This window comes from Myotis brandtii, unplaced genomic scaffold (genome assembly GCF_000412655.1).
Source record: "Myotis brandtii unplaced genomic scaffold, ASM41265v1 scaffold550, whole genome shotgun sequence".
NCBI lineage: Eukaryota > Metazoa > Chordata > Mammalia > Chiroptera > Vespertilionidae > Myotis > Myotis brandtii.
The window spans coordinates 1,857,967-1,875,524 of NW_005370043.1; the positions used below are offsets into that span (position 1 = coordinate 1,857,967).

Sequence of the window (17,558 nt, forward strand, 5' to 3'; positions counted from 1 at the left end):
GCAATCCTGACTAGGAATGGGTAGAATTTGGTCCTTTGTATATGTAATAAAAATAACTCATGGCTGGCAAGTTTAGCAATGGTCTCAGAGATCATTCAATAGCTACTTAGAATGAATCCATTTGTCTCCAAAATGCCAATGATGGTATGTATCTCTGGGTAGTAAACTTATGAGTAATTTTTCTAATTCCTTCTTTGTATTGTTTCTGCACTTCCCACATTTTCTACAATGAATTTGTATTACTCTTATCATCTCAAATACTAGCAAATCTTAGGGGGGAAAAAAAGAGTATTGATATATCCTTGGTAGTGGCAGCTTCCTTTGCTATTCCTGAACATATTCACTGCATCTAAACATCAAAACTATTTTCTAATTTGATTAATTTAAGAAGGCAACCCAAACGGTGTCCTTGTTCCAAGGTTGTCAAGGATACTGTTCATCTACAAGTCTGTGGGGACTAAAGATAGTTACTGAGAAAACACCAAACCTCTTATTTGGTTCCTGCAATTGCCTATATAAAACATGGTGATGTTTTCCCAAAGGGAAAGTACATCTTACATAGTGTAAGATTTAAAGCAAGAAGAAGGCGCACTAAGCTAAAGTGAAAGCTGCAGAAGATAAATCAAGAGTGAGAAATAAAATTTGGCCACCTTCTAAGGAAACAGAGTTTTCAAATAGTGATAAAATTAAATTTACCCCCCTTTTCATTCTGAATATAATTCCAAGAGAAAAAATGTGCAAATGTTACCAGAATTAAATTTAAATATTGATGTTCCATCTCTTGGGTACTGCCTTATTAAAGAAAGTCTAAAGAGCTCACTGGGGGAAATTTTTTTTCTGAATTGTAACTAGTTCGTATTTGTGATTTGACTTGAAATTTCTTCTTTTAAATCCAAAATAAAGTTTAAAAAAAACTTTTTGCACTCACTTATATTCCCCTGAAAGGGAACAAATTCATATTTTTTTTTGTGACATAGAAGGGGCACAATGTAGATTCTGAATTATGGAAAAGCTGTTGTTATTATTTGCCAATAATTTCAACATATAAAAAATTGTACACAACTTGATAAAGACCTCAATGATGAACAAAAGGAACACAAGGTCACCTGGCTGGTGTGGCTCAGTGGTTGAGCATGGACCCATGAACCAAGAGGTCACCGGATGAATTCCATGGTCACTGGTTGTGGGCTCAATCCCTAATGGGGGGTGTGCAGGAGGCAGCCGATCAATGTTTCTTTCTCAATGTTTCTATCTCTCTATCCTTCCCCCTTTCTCTCTCTCTAAAAACAATAAAAACACTTTTTCAAAAAAAAAAAAAGGTCATTTCAGGAACTCCCCACAGAGGGGTCTCCTGTTACCTGAGTTCCTCGACATTAGCCACACTCCTGGCAAGAATCCCCTTTTCCCGACGAAGCTTCTTGATCTCAAGCTTGAGGATCCTCATGTCCTCCAGCCTCTGGTTGTACTGGATCTCGCCTTTATTCAGCACAGACTGTTGGATCTTGATCTTCTCATAAAGCAAAGCCAACTCATCGTTGCGACGAACGAGCTGCGACCCGAGGATATCTCTCTCGCCGATGACCTAGAGAGGTAGGGGAGGACATGGCCACCAAGGGACAAAAGGTCTTACTTTTCATTATGGCAGCAGCATTCACTCAGTTGATGAATACCCAGCCAATGGCCACATGTGCTCCGCACCCAGTGGGTGGGGCACTGGAAATGGTTTGCTAGTCAATCAACACTGCACTCCTCCCATGAGGGCTTGCAATCTTGTTAGAAAGAGTACAACATATAATCCATCGTAATAATAATTCAATAATCCTTGGCCCATAGGTGTTGGGTCGTTTTTTTCCAACCCATTGTTTTATAAATGCTTCCATTTGAGTGACTTATCGTGGGCTAGCCCTTGCCACCTTGCATCACTCCTCACAGTCTTACACAGGCCATTTCTTTATTTTTAACCTGCCTGTTCTCTGAAAGCATATGTTTGTAATCCCCATACTATGTAATTATTAATTACAGTTATATGCAAGCAATTATATTACACTAGAATGTTAAGCTCCCTGAAGACAAGGATCTTACGTTCTTATTGGTCAATGGATCCCCAGTTCCTAGAGGAGTGACTGCCACATAGTAAGTACTCGTAGATAGGACTTGAATAAGTAAATATTTCATAATTAATCAAGAGAAGATGAACCTCTGCTACTGTTCTTCCAAAAAACTGAGTGGAAGAGCTTAGAGAAGAATTCGGACTTGTGAAGAGTTGAATCAAACAGTTGTGTCTGCTGATGAGGTCTGTGGGTCTGGCGAGGAGATGTTCCTACCTGGTCTAATTCCTTCTTCTGTCTCAGCCTCTCCCCATCAGCCTCGGCAATAATGCGCAAGAGTTTTCTCTCTTCAGCTTCCTGTTTTTCAATGAAGTGTTTGGTCTCCAGGGCTTGCTGTCTCAGCTTCTGCAGCTCGGCCTGAGAAAGAGTGAAAGATACGGGCAAATTTCACTCTGTAACAGCACAAACCAGGACTGCAGGGTCCAGAATTAGATGTACCGTGTACTTCTCACACTCTCCTCTGATGTTTTAACATGGTTTGATCACTCTCACAATCAAACACACACACACACACACACACACACAGCCTGTAAAGAAACAGCAATGCACATTACAGGGATCATGTTTATTCCATGAGTTGTGCCTTTGGGGGATTTCCATCATTTTTCTATATGTGTGTAGCAGGGTCTTCATTGGTATTCAGCAGCACTTCTCTCACCAACTAAAAATGAGGAGAATTCACAAAGAATAGTGCAGGAGAAGATGTGGGGGTAAGCATGGGGAGGAATCTTTGTATGTGCCAGCTCCTGTAATGGTCCTAATACTACCAGCACATCAACTACAGAGATAAAGACCATTTTTAAGCAAAAATTAAATGAATAAAGATAACAGCCCATTGTCTATCTTATAAAACATCTTGATGGAACAGGAGAGATATCATTCATAAAAAGATACATAGATCCTACTCCTAAGATGCTTCCAACCTAGATGAAAAATAAAATATACATGTCTTATGCAAATATTAACAAGTCCAGGCAATAATGTTTCCATATCGTTATTGTCACAAAGACAGTGATTTGATGTTACCAGAGGTCAGAGGACTGGGATTGCCAGGGAAACTTCCTGGAACTAAATGCAGATCTTGCAGCTCTTTAGGTTACACGGAACTCATAAGAATGATGGAGAAAGGGTGTTATGGTCTGCTACGTTTCAGAAAGAAAATTCCTCTCTTCAAAGAATACATTCACTTCATTTCCACAAGTATATTTGTGACCTACAGAATCCTACCATATCCTAGGCATGATATTGGGTATTTTGCATAGCTACTTGTATTCCCATTTTACAAATGCAATTACAGAGACAAAGAAAAGCAAATTAACTCACCCAAGGTCACACAGCTAGTACGTAGCAGAGTTGAGATTCCAACCTGGATCTTTTGGCCCCAAAGCTATCATCACACAACACATCCAAGTCAAATACAGAAGAAGAGTAAGACCTGAGGGTTGCTCCATCCATTGGAGATGATGAATATAACCAACCACACTACAGTGTGGAAATGTTATGAACAGTATGAAAAAGGACATGGGGGTACACAGGAGTAAGTTCCTATTTCTGCCTGGCGTTTAGATGAAATAACCAGTCAGGGCCTTGGCAGGTAACAGATACTCCCAAAGGGGACGACTATATTTTATGGGGAGAGTAGCTTGCAGTCAGGCTCGTGTGAACAAAGGCACATGCAAACTCTAAAGTGCCCGGTGCACTCACCAGTCAGCAAAACATCCCATGTGGCTGGATTAGAGTGTTAGGTAAAGAACAGCAGGGGGTAAGGCTGGTAAAACAGCTGAGCCAGCCTGGAAGGGCCTTGTAGGCCACACACTGTACAGTGTAGGCAATGGGGAGCCATAGAGGTATCCAGGCCCAAATTGGGAAGACAGGTGATATCACAGACCAGGTGAGCACAAGAAGAAACAAATGGGAGGAGAGCTCTGTTTTACCCATACCAAGCATCAAAAGGGAGATCACAAGACAATATTAAGGTTCCAACTCTTCAATGGCTTGCAGATCAGCAAATGACAGTGAAAAAGCAGTAAGATTTTCTTTCAAGGAAATATTGGCACCCCCACCCTCCCTACATCATAAATCTCACTGGGATGCTAGAAAACCCCATATTTGTAAGTGCCTGTGAACCACCCCAACTCTTCCTAAGATCTGTCTCTAATTCATGAAGAGCAAGAGTCATTAACTCCATACTTCAAACTTATCCAAGCAGTAGAAGATACTGTGTGCAATGCCACAAATGTGTAATGTGTAATGTCACAAACTAAATGCAGTCAGCTACTATAAAACCAAGGGCTTCTCTGATGACACTTTGTTTGTTCACTCATGAAGTACGTTCTGGTCCAGAGATAAGCAAAAGGATATACTTACTGAGAAAATATCTGGTTTAGTATTTACCACTTTGGGGGATTGCCTGTTAGGAAAGCCTTTGAAGAACCGGCCTTTCGATTTCTATAATCATTTAAGGTGACAGCGAAGACAGCAATAAAATACCTGCTTGGCTCATGCTTTCTTTAATAAAACTTTTATTTTCCCAGATGTGTAACATTCACTTCCCTGTTCTTAAGTGCCAAGAGCTGATCAGAATCCATCAGCAGAACAAAATGAAATCCCTGTTATATTAAAATGCAATCAGTGGTGTGTGAAAGTATTTGTCTGGAATGTAAAACCACTAGTGCGTTTGGCATTGCTGGGTGTGTTTTTTCATAATATATCAAAATTCTGAATGGTCTCCTTATGTCACAAATTTATGGGCTGTAAACAAGATGTGGCATTAGGTGTTGGCAGCAAATGTTAACATCAACACAATACCTTTGATCTAATGCATTTAGCAGCTATCAATCTGAGCTGTCTCACCCAGAAAAGTTGGTAACAACTGCTCTGCACCCAAACATCCATCAAGCAATGTTGTGGGTGGAGCCCAAGGTATCAGCATTTCTCAAAGTGGTGTGAAGTTGCAATACGGTGGCTGGACACATTGTTTAGTCACTGCCTCTATAATTATACCATTTTGTATTAGGTGTTTATGGAATATTCACCATCTAACTTGATTGAAGGCATAAATCATATCTCCAGAACCACAATTGTGAAAGTTTCACCCATTCATACATGATCCTGATATTCACTGGGCTTCACAGAAATCATGCATTTACATCTAACCAAACAAATAGGGGCACATGAAGCTGTCCAGCCATGAGAATAATTAGTGTCTCTCTCTCTCTCTCTCTCTCTCTCTCTCTCTCTTCCCTCCCCTCCCCGCCCCTCCCCTCTCCCTCTCTTTCTGACAGTCCCTATCTATGTCATTCTAGAGTCCACTAAGTAAAAGGATGTGGTGCCCTGAAGCCAGTCACTAATGTGATGCTCAGCTCTGGACATAGAGAATTTGCCACTGAATTTTTCGCCAGGAATCAAAGTGCTGTCAGATTGATGTGGGATGATTGGGAGGTGACGAGACAGAATCAGGGGCTTGTTAGGACTAGAGAGCAGACACTCCAGATGAGCTGGCTCCTTCGGTGCTGATGAAACAAGACTGGGACAGACTGGATGCAGCCACGTCCACCGAGAACTATTGACATTCTGTCATAACCCTAATGTGCTGACAATGGCTAGTGTCCTGAGGAGTCAGTAGAACCTGGTAGCAACTTAAAAGGGAAAAGAAACATGAAAGGAGCAAGATTTTTTCTTTTGAGGGGGTTAAATGAGAATGGGGATGACCTATTATAGGCAATTGTTTATCTGTTGGCTTGGAGAAGTAATAAATTGTGTTATCCTGTCAAAAGGCAACTCCTAGTCTACCAAACAGGTGAGAGGGCCGGCCTTCCAGGAGGATTATGTACCCACATAGCTTTGTAGAACTCACAATAATAAGCTAAATGTCTCTTGGAGCAAAGTTACTAGAAAATCTGCCCTTTCCCTCGGGGTTTTGGGTTTTGAACTACAGATGCATGAAATCCAGAGACCTGTGTGGAACATGATTCAAATTTGAGGCTAAAAAAGTCAAGAGGCTCAGACTCAACATTTGAGCTGTCATATTTTTCTACAGAATGTCAAATGGGCTTAATGATAGGCCAGAAGTACCCAGTCGAAGCACCACTGCAAGTCACCCTTGGATAACCTCAAATAATAAATCAAGCTGGCATCCTTTTTCTGTTACTCATTTCTGCCTTAATGGGAAATGCTGTGGGGGGGGAAGGTATCATAGTTTCACAGTACGTCCAAAGCACTCATCTTACTATAACTGATGACCCAGAGCTATGCAGACCCAGGATTCCCCATTTAGAGCAGACTCTCTGGAGCAGAAGCTCTTTAATCACCTTTCATGTGCACCAGCTCTGCTGGACCAGGACCAAAAAGCAGGGTCCTATTGACCTTTGTTTTATTTTATTATGATGCTTCTTCGGAGCTATATGTGTGGATGCCTGGTGATGGAATGCATAAGTGAAGCCAATGTTAACCGAAGTCAAACACTAAAGAGTTAGGAAAAATTGCTCTTTTGCATAGGACATTGCTTATTCTAAAGCAGGATTTGTAGAAGGCAGTTAGTTCCACCTTGGACATTAGCATGGGTTAATAATTAATCTTTTGAATACCAGTAGAGCATTACTTGGGAAAGGAAGAGATGAGGATCAATGCCATCCTGTAAAAGGAAAGAGGTAGTGTACTAGATCAAGTTATACTGAAGCCTGGCTAACATGGGTCCATGAGGCCCACAGGTAAAGCAATGTTTATAATAAGATTCTTCTAAATAATTTAATGATAAATAAACCCATTTCCACTACAGGCTTCAGAGTGGAACAAGATAACTTCTATAAAACTAAGTCTTAGAACAAGGACAATAAGAGCAAAGATGCAGGAAAGTTTCAAATTTTAGAAAATGTATTCATGTTTTTTTATATGTAAATCAATTTTAATGCAGAATCTTCTATTATTTTTTATCATAAGCTAGAGTTGGGAGATGAAAGTCTCAGACAGGTAAATGTATAAATTACATATTTTTTGTAAAGATGCCTTTCTTACACGTTAATCTTTCTCAAGCCAAATGTGCCTTGATTTAATGTAATGTAGTAGTTCTAGTTCCATGAAGACCTATCATTAGTTTACAAAACCCATTTGAGAGTGCATATTTCAATTGATGGCATCTTGGAATCAAGATCAAGGATATATGGCATTAAATCTATCCAATACAAGGATATGTGTATTAAATCTGATTACACATTTTCAAGGTAATCTGATGCACTCTGCAAGCTAATATGTGCAGAAACCAAGGTATTCAGTTCTCTTGTTTGTTATAGATAGTTCCTGCAAGTGGTTCATAAGCATCCATAAGTATGCTGCATGTATATTTTCAAAATAAAAGTGCCATCATCTTCTCAAAAGTTTCTTTTTTAATTCTTTGGTCAAATGGATTAATTAGAAGGGAAATCTATTGAATTGAATAAAAAAAGGAAAATATATTAGGTTTAGTAAATGTGTATAGTAAAACATATTTGGTTCAAAAATTTGAAATGGTATAATCATTTGGTATGTATTCTTAAAGATAGTCTTTATGTTAGCAGACATAAAATGTCCTAATTTAGTAGATTTAAAACTATGTCTTAATCTATATAATAAAAGCCTAAGTGACTATTAAGGCAGAACGACCAGAACGACTGGTCACCATGATGTGCACTGACCACCAGGGTGCAGACGCTCAATGCAGGAGCTGCCCCCTTGTGGTCAGTGCGCTCCTACAGGGGGAACGCAATATATATATAAATAAATAAAGTCGGAGGTGACTCCCTGGAGGAGTTGCTGCAAAGTTTTTAGATCCAAAGAGGTAAGGTGAACTGTGAACCTGAGTTGAGGGCAAATCAAGTGAGAACCCAATAGCTAACGATACTGCAGGCAGAAAGTCACGCACACATGAAGTAAACAGCAATTAGGAGCGGAGGGACAAAGGGTATTGCCAACATTGCCTTATAGAAGGCCCAGGGAGGAGAGTAAGAGGGCTGGGCCTGGGTTGTCAATGCAAAGGGATTGTGGGAAGCCTGCAAGCTCCAGGACTTCTTGGGCACTGCTGGCCTGCTAGGTTCTCTTCTGCTGATGTGATGATAGCCAACACAGCTGAACCAGGTGTTCGTACATCTCCACTGGCCTTGTCCTTGTTTACCTGGGAGCACCCCCTGTAAGGCAGCCTGACCTAGAGGTGGCAGAACTCATCCTCCTGGCACCTTGGCTGTCCTCCCTGCCCCTTGTTGCCTTCGGTGAGGGTAGAGCCTGCCTCCATCCGTTGAATAGAGAGACTATAGGTCCATCACTTTCATCGTAAGATCTGTACCTTCAATGTTTCCTTCTCCTTCTCTATGCGCTGCTGTTCCAGATGTAGCTTCACGAGCGCTGACTCTTTGGCAGAGATTTCTTCCTTCAGCTGATCTACCTGATGAGTCATAATCTTTAATTTTTTCTTCATTTCCGTTATTTCATCCTAACAAAATGAAAGGAGAAGTGTTTGGAAGTGAATTAAATTGACAACACAGTCCCTATGGAAGTTCAAATGCACATTCGAGAACTTTTAAGGGAGGCCCTTTCAAAACAGTGGTCTCCTGACTACTTATGACTGGGCTATTCCTTCGTATGCTGTGCCATCAACCTCACTGTACTTTACAGCAAGAACTCTCAAAATATTCTCATGAGATATATACAAAGTATACATAATGACTATGCCACACACACACACACACACACACACACTTATTCCTCATTTTACTAGAGAAGAACTGGAATCACTGCAAACATTATAACTAAAAGATTACAAAGAAAAGCTCTGCAATTAAATGACAAGAGTACACTGCTCCCCTCTGAGTCACAGCAGCTATTAGCAGCTTTAAAAATTAGAAACAGAAGAACGGCAATACTACATAATAATTAAAAGCCAGACTGAGATATTCACATCCTATCAAGTTGAGTCATTTCCATTTCAAACAATCTGAGAGTTCTGCATAAAATTCATCTTTTTTTTTTCAGATGAATTCCACGAGATTATTTTCTTGATCTATTCTAAATTCTGCTATTAGGATGATAGAAATTGCTTTGAATCCAGGATGGGGAGGAATCAAAGTATAAAGACATAAATACATTCTTTACCTGAGCTTCCACCAGGTTTTTGCTGTACAGATTCCTGTCTGACCTCACAGCTTCGTACAGGTTCTGTTGCTGTTTTAATTTAGTCTCTGATTCAGCGATTTTCTTTTTGTAGTCAAAAATCTGCATTTCGCGGACTTTTATGTCTTCCATGTTCATGAGGACCTGGAGGAGAAAGGATACAATGATGGTTAAACAGCCCATCTGTGGTTACCAGTTCAGTACACAGAGATTTTTATCCTAGGGAAGCTAGTAGAAATGCCAGCAATCAAAAAATTGGACTGTGCCTCTAATCACTGAGGTACAACACAGAAATTCAGCCCAGCTGATTAGGGGCAAACATACATTTTATCTCCTCTGGAGTTCTGCTCGAGCATGAGCTAAGCACAGTTATTTTGTGATCACAAGAGGGGAGGGGCGGGAAATAAAGAAATCCTTTCAAATCTGAAAACCTCTCCTGACTACCTCAACTACCAAAAAGAGAAAGGAAATAAAGTCTCAGGTTTAAACAGATCTTAACACAGAGGGCTCAGAAAGATAAGAGATAAGTTAGCTGTTTGGCTACACTTGAGTCTTTGTAGTTAAACACAAGAAAGAAAAGTGGCCTTTGAACGCTGATAGCAATCACAACACTGTCACGCCAACGCCAGTGTCACTCCATCAGGGAAACTCCAAGGGCTTCATAAAACTGTGTTCTATCGAGCACAAAACACTTCTGGGAAAGATAAGATTCGAGAATAACTGCCTCCTTTTTGCAAGTACGGAAAACTGAGGCAGGAAATTCCACAGAGAGCCAGTACCTCTCGAACAAGCAATCCATACAGTGAGAGTTACATAATCATGACTCTCGGCTCAATGTCCACAGAAATTGATATTTATGAACAAACTTCTTCAGAAATTCCTTAAGTAGAAAAATGTTAGTGATTCAATCACTGGAACTCTGGTCTAAACAATACATAGAACTAAGACACATAAGGAGAAATTTCTTAAGATGCCACTGCATTTCAGTGAAGTTCTCGTAATTATTGGCTAGAATGGAAGGAAATAAACAGCGCAGTGTGCTAGAGAATGAAAGGACAGGGTGTACTTGAAGTAACACAGCCGGGGAGGTTCCTCTGAAAGAGAGGCATTTTACCTAGAATCTAAAGGTCAAAAAGTACTTAGACCTTTGCCATGCTGATATTCATTGATTCAGGTGTGGGCTACCTGTGAGCAGCATGTCCCCAAATCATTGCCCTACAGAATTCTTTTATTCCACTGGTGGAATTAGTATTCTGGAAAATACACTTGGAGAAACCCTGCTGTTATGTTTTTCCTTCAGGGTCCATGATGGCTGGTGTTTATATCTTTAAATAAACACCTTTCAAAGTTTTCTTGGACTTATAATGAAGGAGAGATGGTATTAAATTTTAGCAAGTGCCTTTTCAGCATATATTATTTTATAGCATTTTTTCTTATTAGGTTTATTGATTTGATATAGTTGTATTCCTCTTACAAGTATTTTAATTTTATTTCTTTATACACAATTCTGTGTGCCATAATTTTAATTAAATGCATAAATGTGAAACATACATTTATTTTATTTTCCTCATTTATTGGAACTTCCTTCTCTCTTGATCCCACATCAGCCCCTCATTGGTTCATAAAGTAACCAGGTTAACAATCTAGTATGTGTTCTTCCATAAATTTTCTTTGAATTCTGCATATTCTATTCAAGTCCAGTAACATCATCATCATCATAGCTAATATTTCTCAGGTACTTTCCATGTAACTCATTTACTCTTCCCAAAAATCCTAGAAAATAGACATTATCATCACCCCACTGTTCAAAGGAGGAAACCAAAGTCAAAAGAAGTAATATCATTCACAACTATTCTACTAGGACATATACAGATACAGGAATTTGTTGGTTTTCATTTTGCTTTTTGGGGTTTGGTTTTTATGTTTTGGCAAAATGGGATCTTCTTATATATACTTTTATGCACCTTGCTTTCTATCATTCAATAGTACTTTGTGGAAATCACATGAACTAGCTCTAATTCATTCTCTTTAAAGTTGGTATAAAACCCTATAGTGTGAGTGTACCATCCTATACTCAGCTCTTCCCCTCGGTGGGCCATTAACTTAGTTGCCACTGTTTTGCCACTATGAACCACGCGGCAATGAACAGTGTTGTACATATGTCCTTTTACTTATTTCACTTGTGCTTTTACTTCTGCTGGGATGGATCCCCAGAAGTGGCATATCTGACTCAAAAGAAATATCTTTTTAAACTTTAATAGATATTGCTAGATTGCTTTCCAAAATGGTTGTAACACTGCACATACCCATACTGCCAGCAATAGCTTCCTTAATAGAAAACTCTCCTTGTGGTTTTGGGATAAACTCTCTTTGGTCATAGTGGATGATTCTTTTAATGTACTGTTGAATTTGGTTAGCCAGAATTTCATTTGGGATTCTGCATACATATTCATAAATGATCTAACTCAATCCCCTTCTTTTTGGTTCTATTTTAAAATCAAGGTTTCTGCTGGTTTCAGAAAATGAAAGGAATCCCTTTCTGTTCACTTATTAATTCACTTACCCATTTATTTATTGAGGCACTTTTATGCAACCTCAATCTATGTAATTGAGGGCTTATCTAGGGCAAGCACTGCAAAAGCACTAGCGATGTAAAGAAGAATAAGACTCATTGCCTACCCTCAAGATCACCTCTGGTGAGTGACTCAACCATAAAATGGGAATTATCTGATTCTTAAAAGTTTGAAGAAACTCAACTCTATAATCATTAGGCCCTCGGTGGCAATTTTGGAACTAATTTTCTCTCAACTTTTTTAGTAGCATCCATTATTAATCTTTCCACATTTTCTACTTCTTCTTGGATCAACCCATGATATACATACACATTTTTGAGAGAACTATTTCAAACATTTTTTAAAATGTATGTGTCTAGAGTTGTACAACATAATTTTATGCTTTTACTATTTTACTATTATTATTTGCTATCAACACTTTGTGTGGAAAAAATGGCCCAAGGTAAGAATATATACAGACTCAGCAGTAGATGTCTTGGTTGGGGGCCTAGAAAGAACAAAATTAGCCCTCGCTGATTTGGTTCAGTGGATAGAATGTCAGCCTGTGGACTGAAGAGTCCCAGGTTCAATTCCGGTCAAGGGCACATTCCTGGATTGTGGGCTTGATCCCCAGTAGGGGGCATGCAGGAGGCAGCCAATCAATGATTCTCTCTCATCATTGATACTTCTATCTCTCTTTCCCTCTCCCTTCCTCTCTGAAATCAATAAAGATATTTTTTTTTAAATTAGAAGACCTGCGACAAGGAGGTCTGTGGAAGAGGCATGTGAATAGATCTGAAATGAAAAGAAATCCCCTTCCTTCTTCAATGTCTTTGATCCATATCTTCAGGTTCCTTAAAAATGAGCAGCAGATGGCCTTTCAAGATACCACCACTAGTAAATGTGAAACCTGAGTAGGGTATCCATTACTGGGTCTGTTATTTGCTTGATTTTTTTTTAAGAAATGCACCTTTCTCTGAACATGATCACCCTCTTTGGGGTCAGTGAAATGAATAGATTGAAGATACTTTGAACAGTATGATCAGCATTTGGAATATCAAGAGGCACATCAGAGAAAAAAAAAATCTTCCATCACTCTGGGAGGTGTTATAATAATCCTTCGCACAGGCAGAATAATGCTCCAGATAAAGGGTTCCCATTTCTTTTGGGGCATCCAGTAGCAGGGTCCACCTCTCTGCAACAACAGTGCACAATCTCACTTCTGCATCCTTGAAGCTGGGAGGAATAAGAACCCATCGTGATACCAAGAAGATCAAAGGCATTTCAGTTAAATGACAATGAAAAAATAAGTATTGAAACTAAGGGAAAAGACAATTCACAAAGCCATCTAGTTCTGAGTGTTGAGAACCAAACTTTTTTTTTTAAAGGAAATCATTCAAAGCAATGTCATACAGAAGTTCCAGTCCTAAAAATTCATAAAACGTGCGGGGTGTTAAGTAGGAGCAAAACCTTTTGTCAGCAAAACGTCCCCCCATTAAAAATAGTTTATCAGAGATGTGGGGTGCCAGCTGTGGGGTCGGAGTTAAATTAGTTGATTACACTTTAGATATCTCAACCCAACACATGAGATAAATCACACCCAAATATAGAAGGTTTTATCACAGCCAGAGTTGGAGCTCCCAGCATTTGCAGGCCCGCTTCAGAGGAGCCCAGAAACTGCTAAGGGAAAAGACAATTCACAAAGCCATCTAGTTCTGTGTGTTGAGAACCAAACCTTTTTTTTTTTAAAGGAAATCATTCAAAGCAATGTCATACAGAAGTTCCAGTCCTGAAAATTCATAAAACGTGCAGGGTATCAATGGGTGAAGTAGGAGCAAAACCTTTTGTCAGCAAAACGCCCCCCCATTAAAAATGGTTTATCAGAGATGTGGGGTGCCAGCTGTGGGGCTGGAGTTAAATTAGTTGATTACACGTTAGATATCTCAACCCAACACATGAGATAAATCACACCCAAATATAGAAGGTTTTATCACAGCCAAAGAGTTGGAGCTCCCAGCATTTGCAGGCCCGCTTCAGAGGAGCCCAGAAACTGCTTACGGTGCACTATCGGGGTGCAGTCCCAGTTTATAACCTACTCCTGCCTTTTCTTTTTCTCTTAGAACAACCTGCCAATAGAAATAAGACTGAGATAAAAATCAATAACACAGGCTGGAAAGCTGCAGCGTAGTCAAAACATCATATAGACGAAGGCAGGGTAAGGAAGTAGGTCACTGAATGTGGAACTCTTTAACTTGCATTTGATGAAATAGTGCAATAATCTTTTCAAATGAGTTTTTTCTGACTCGATGTCAATGGTCTGAATGCTGACAATGCCTTTACTTTCATAAGAACACTGAAAAACTCACTCTCAGAAAGGAAGAACCTGGGTGCCCAGGCAGGTGAAATGTTAAATTTACTCACTTTCTTGTTTCATCCTCTATCTTAAATGTATAGCAGCATATCTATGTTTCTGGTTTTTTAATAACATTACATTATATTATATTATATAATGAGGGATATAATGATATCTACCTCAGAGGACCATTATGAGGATTTGAGTGAGAAAATGTGTATTTGTCATGGAACAGACTGAGAATTTCAGAGGGAAGGCATGGGTGGGACATGGGGGATAGTGATTAATTGGGGAACTTATCTATATAATAAAAGCCTAAGCGACTGTTACAACCGAATGACCAGTCGCTATGATACGCACTGACCACCAGGGGTCTTCTTTTACTCTTTCTTGTTTCATCCTCTATCTTAAATGTATAGCAGCATATCTATGTTTCTGGTTTTTTAATAACATTACATTATATTATATTATATAATGAGGGATATAATGATATCTACCTCAGAGGACCATTATGAGGATTTGAGTGAGAAAATGTGTATTTGTCATGGAACAGACTGAGAATTTCAGAGGGAAGGCATGGGTGGGACATGGGGGATAGTGATTAATTGGGGAACTTATCTATATAATAAAAGCCTAAGCGACTGTTACAACCGAATGACCAGTCGCTATGATACGCACTGACCACCAGGGGCAGACACTCAATGCAGGAGCTGCCCCCTGGTGATCAGTGCACTCCCACAGGGGGAGCACCAGTCATCTAGAAGCTGGACTCACGACTGGCAAGCACAACTGGAAAATACACTTGGAGAAACCCTGCTGTTATATTTTTCCTTCAGGGTCCATGATGGCTGGTGTTTATATCTTTAAATAAACACCTTTCAAAGTTTTCTTGGACTTATAATTAAGGAGAGATGGTATTAAATTTTAACAAGTGCCTTTTCAGCTGGACTCACAACTGAATTAAATGGTATTAAATGGTATTAAATGGTATTATTCCTTCAGGGTACATGATGGCAGCACTAAGGAGCAGTGAGTCGAGTGGTAAGGAGCCTGCAGCTAAGGAGCAGCGAGCCAAGCAGTAAGGCATGAGCAGGTGGGTGGTAAGGAGCGAGAGATCCCAGACTGCGAGAGAGCACAGGCTGGGCTGAGGGACTAAGGAGTGAGTAGGTGGGTGGTAAAGAGTGAGGGATCCCGGACTGCGAGAGAGCACAGGTTGGGCTGAGGGACACACCTCCCATGCATGAATTTTGTGACCTCCCATGCACGAATTTGTGCACTGGGCCTCTAGTATGCATATATGGACACAGACAATAGAGTGGCGAAGGCCTGGGAGGGGCAGGTACTGGGTGAAGGGGGTCAAGGAGGGAAAACAAACAAACAAAGGAAACATCTGTAATACTTTCAACAATAAATAAAAACAAAGAAAATGTGTATTTGTGCCACTGTATAGGTACCTAGCATAGTATAATCTAACCATTTAATAAATGCTAATAGATTACCATGGTAGGCTAACATTATATCATATTGTATTAGCAGTATACTTAACAAATCAGTTTTATTTTTCTATGGATCAAATTCTGTTCTGCAGAAAAATAGTGACCCATAATACACTTCTTTCATTATAACACCAAAAGCTTATAATTTGTGGATGTCCCATTGAGGTTCCTCTCCAGGGTTCTAGCCTATTAAAGGTGCTCTTGTCTAAAACTTTGAATAAATATCAAAGAAACAGGAGCTTCTTTTTGTTATGAAGTACCTATTCAGGGAATAATATTTCTTTGATCTTTTGCTTTCCTCGCTTACTTCTAAGCCCTTGAGAGCACTTTATTATTCATTTCTTGGAACCTGTGTCTAGAAGAGCTTTGCCTGACACTCTTATAGGCAAACTAGCAGCGAGCTAAGACAGTTGTAAGGAGGGATTCGTTGTAAAAGACTGCTTTTGGGCATGTGAAATGTCTGGGAGGCGAAGGCCAGAAGTTTAACGTTTAGAATGAAAAGGGAGGGGCCCTAATGTAAGCCAAATGCATGATGTGCAAAATTCTTCTCAGATTTAATAATTAACTAGAAGTGGTTTTACCTAGAATTGGTAACAGTTGAGAAAAAGAGTACATATGGTGGACCACAACCTACAATGCCATACCTGGCGCCTCTCAATTTATCTGAATAGTAAAATCTAAGAGTGCAGCAGAGGAAAAACCATGAGGATAAAAAGTGCTGAAACACTGCAGATTACTTTCTGGTTCTGCAAATATTCACTCCCACACCCTCCATGGAAGGAGTCTCTTCCAAAAGAGCCCAACCTACTTCCTGGATGTTGGTGTGGTCTCATCCTTTCAAATCTCCTCCACATTTCCTGCTCACCACCACCCCCTCCCTTCCCCAATTTCTGTTACTTTTCTTGTTTCACTCTAGTTCATTAGGTCCTCGCCTAAAACAATGCAAGGATCAAGGTATTTTGCTACACAAACACTATTCTTTACCTTAGAAGAAACCTGACACTAATTTTCTTCTATTAGGTTGAACCTTAAGAAATCTCTGAGCATCCACTGTTTTTCACTTACAAAAACAGCTACTTTAGAGGTTCAACCTAAATATCTTCCCATAAAGGAATTTTCAGAGCCTGGCTTTTACCCTGGGGCTTCCAGAGGCCATTCTTTCTCTAGTTCGAAGGCATATTTTTTCCAGAGACCCCATTAAGCTGCCTTTTTCCTTATTCATCCTTGAACAAGGGAGGATTTATTGCACCCTAGGAGCAGCTCTATTAAGGTGGGTTCAACTCTTAGAATCACTGGATGGTGCTAGAATCCACTTTTCAAAACTACAGGTGGGAATACAGTGATGTGCAGAGCTCTGTCCACTTCCCAATCTTTAGTATTCTTTCATTTAGGATATTGTAGGAGCCCCAGGCCCAAATGCCTATGTCTTATCGCTCTGAGCTGATGTGGTCTATGGACAATTGTAACTCCCGGTATGTCCCACTTTCAGGGGTGATTCTCTCTGCCCTGCCACATCCCTAAGCCGCCATCCCCAGAATGCACTGGGCAACCACCAGCTCCACCCTGCCTTCCCCATTCTTTGGATTGGCCATAACTGTCCGACTGGCTGGGCACCAGCACTTGACTAGCAGGAAGGTTGAATGACCTGGTCAGTAGACACTGAGTAGGGAAAGAGATGGTAAGAGATTTCTGAAGCTTTTCTAGCTCTTCTCGGGTTGTCTCTTTTATGAAGCAAATTCAAGGAACTGTGAGTTGAGGTCCAGATAGATTTTCTCAGTTCACCTCTGTTGGCTTTAAAATTCTCATCCATTCTCCTTTCTTCTACTTCAGCATCAGGCTCTATGTCAGCCTTAGTGTTTGATGCTGTTAAAAGTTTTTATTTTCCATACAAACCAGTAAACCTACTTTTGCC

At 39.9% G+C, this 17,558-nt stretch overlaps 1 protein-coding gene across 1 annotated transcript in view; it reads right to left on the reverse strand.

Annotated features, from left to right (window-relative positions):
* Positions 1-17,558, reverse strand: part of CFAP58 (cilia and flagella associated protein 58) — an 85,060-nt gene that overhangs the window by 41,660 nt on the left and 25,842 nt on the right. Inside the window, exons 10-13 of the mRNA XM_014549378.1 lie at positions 9,228-9,389; positions 8,422-8,568; positions 2,325-2,465; positions 1,359-1,582 (exon numbers count right to left, since the gene is read on the reverse strand). Of these exons, the coding sequence (XP_014404864.1) occupies positions 1,359-1,582; positions 2,325-2,465; positions 8,422-8,568; positions 9,228-9,389 (674 nt within the window). The remainder of the gene's footprint in view (positions 1-1,358; positions 1,583-2,324; positions 2,466-8,421; positions 8,569-9,227; positions 9,390-17,558) is intronic.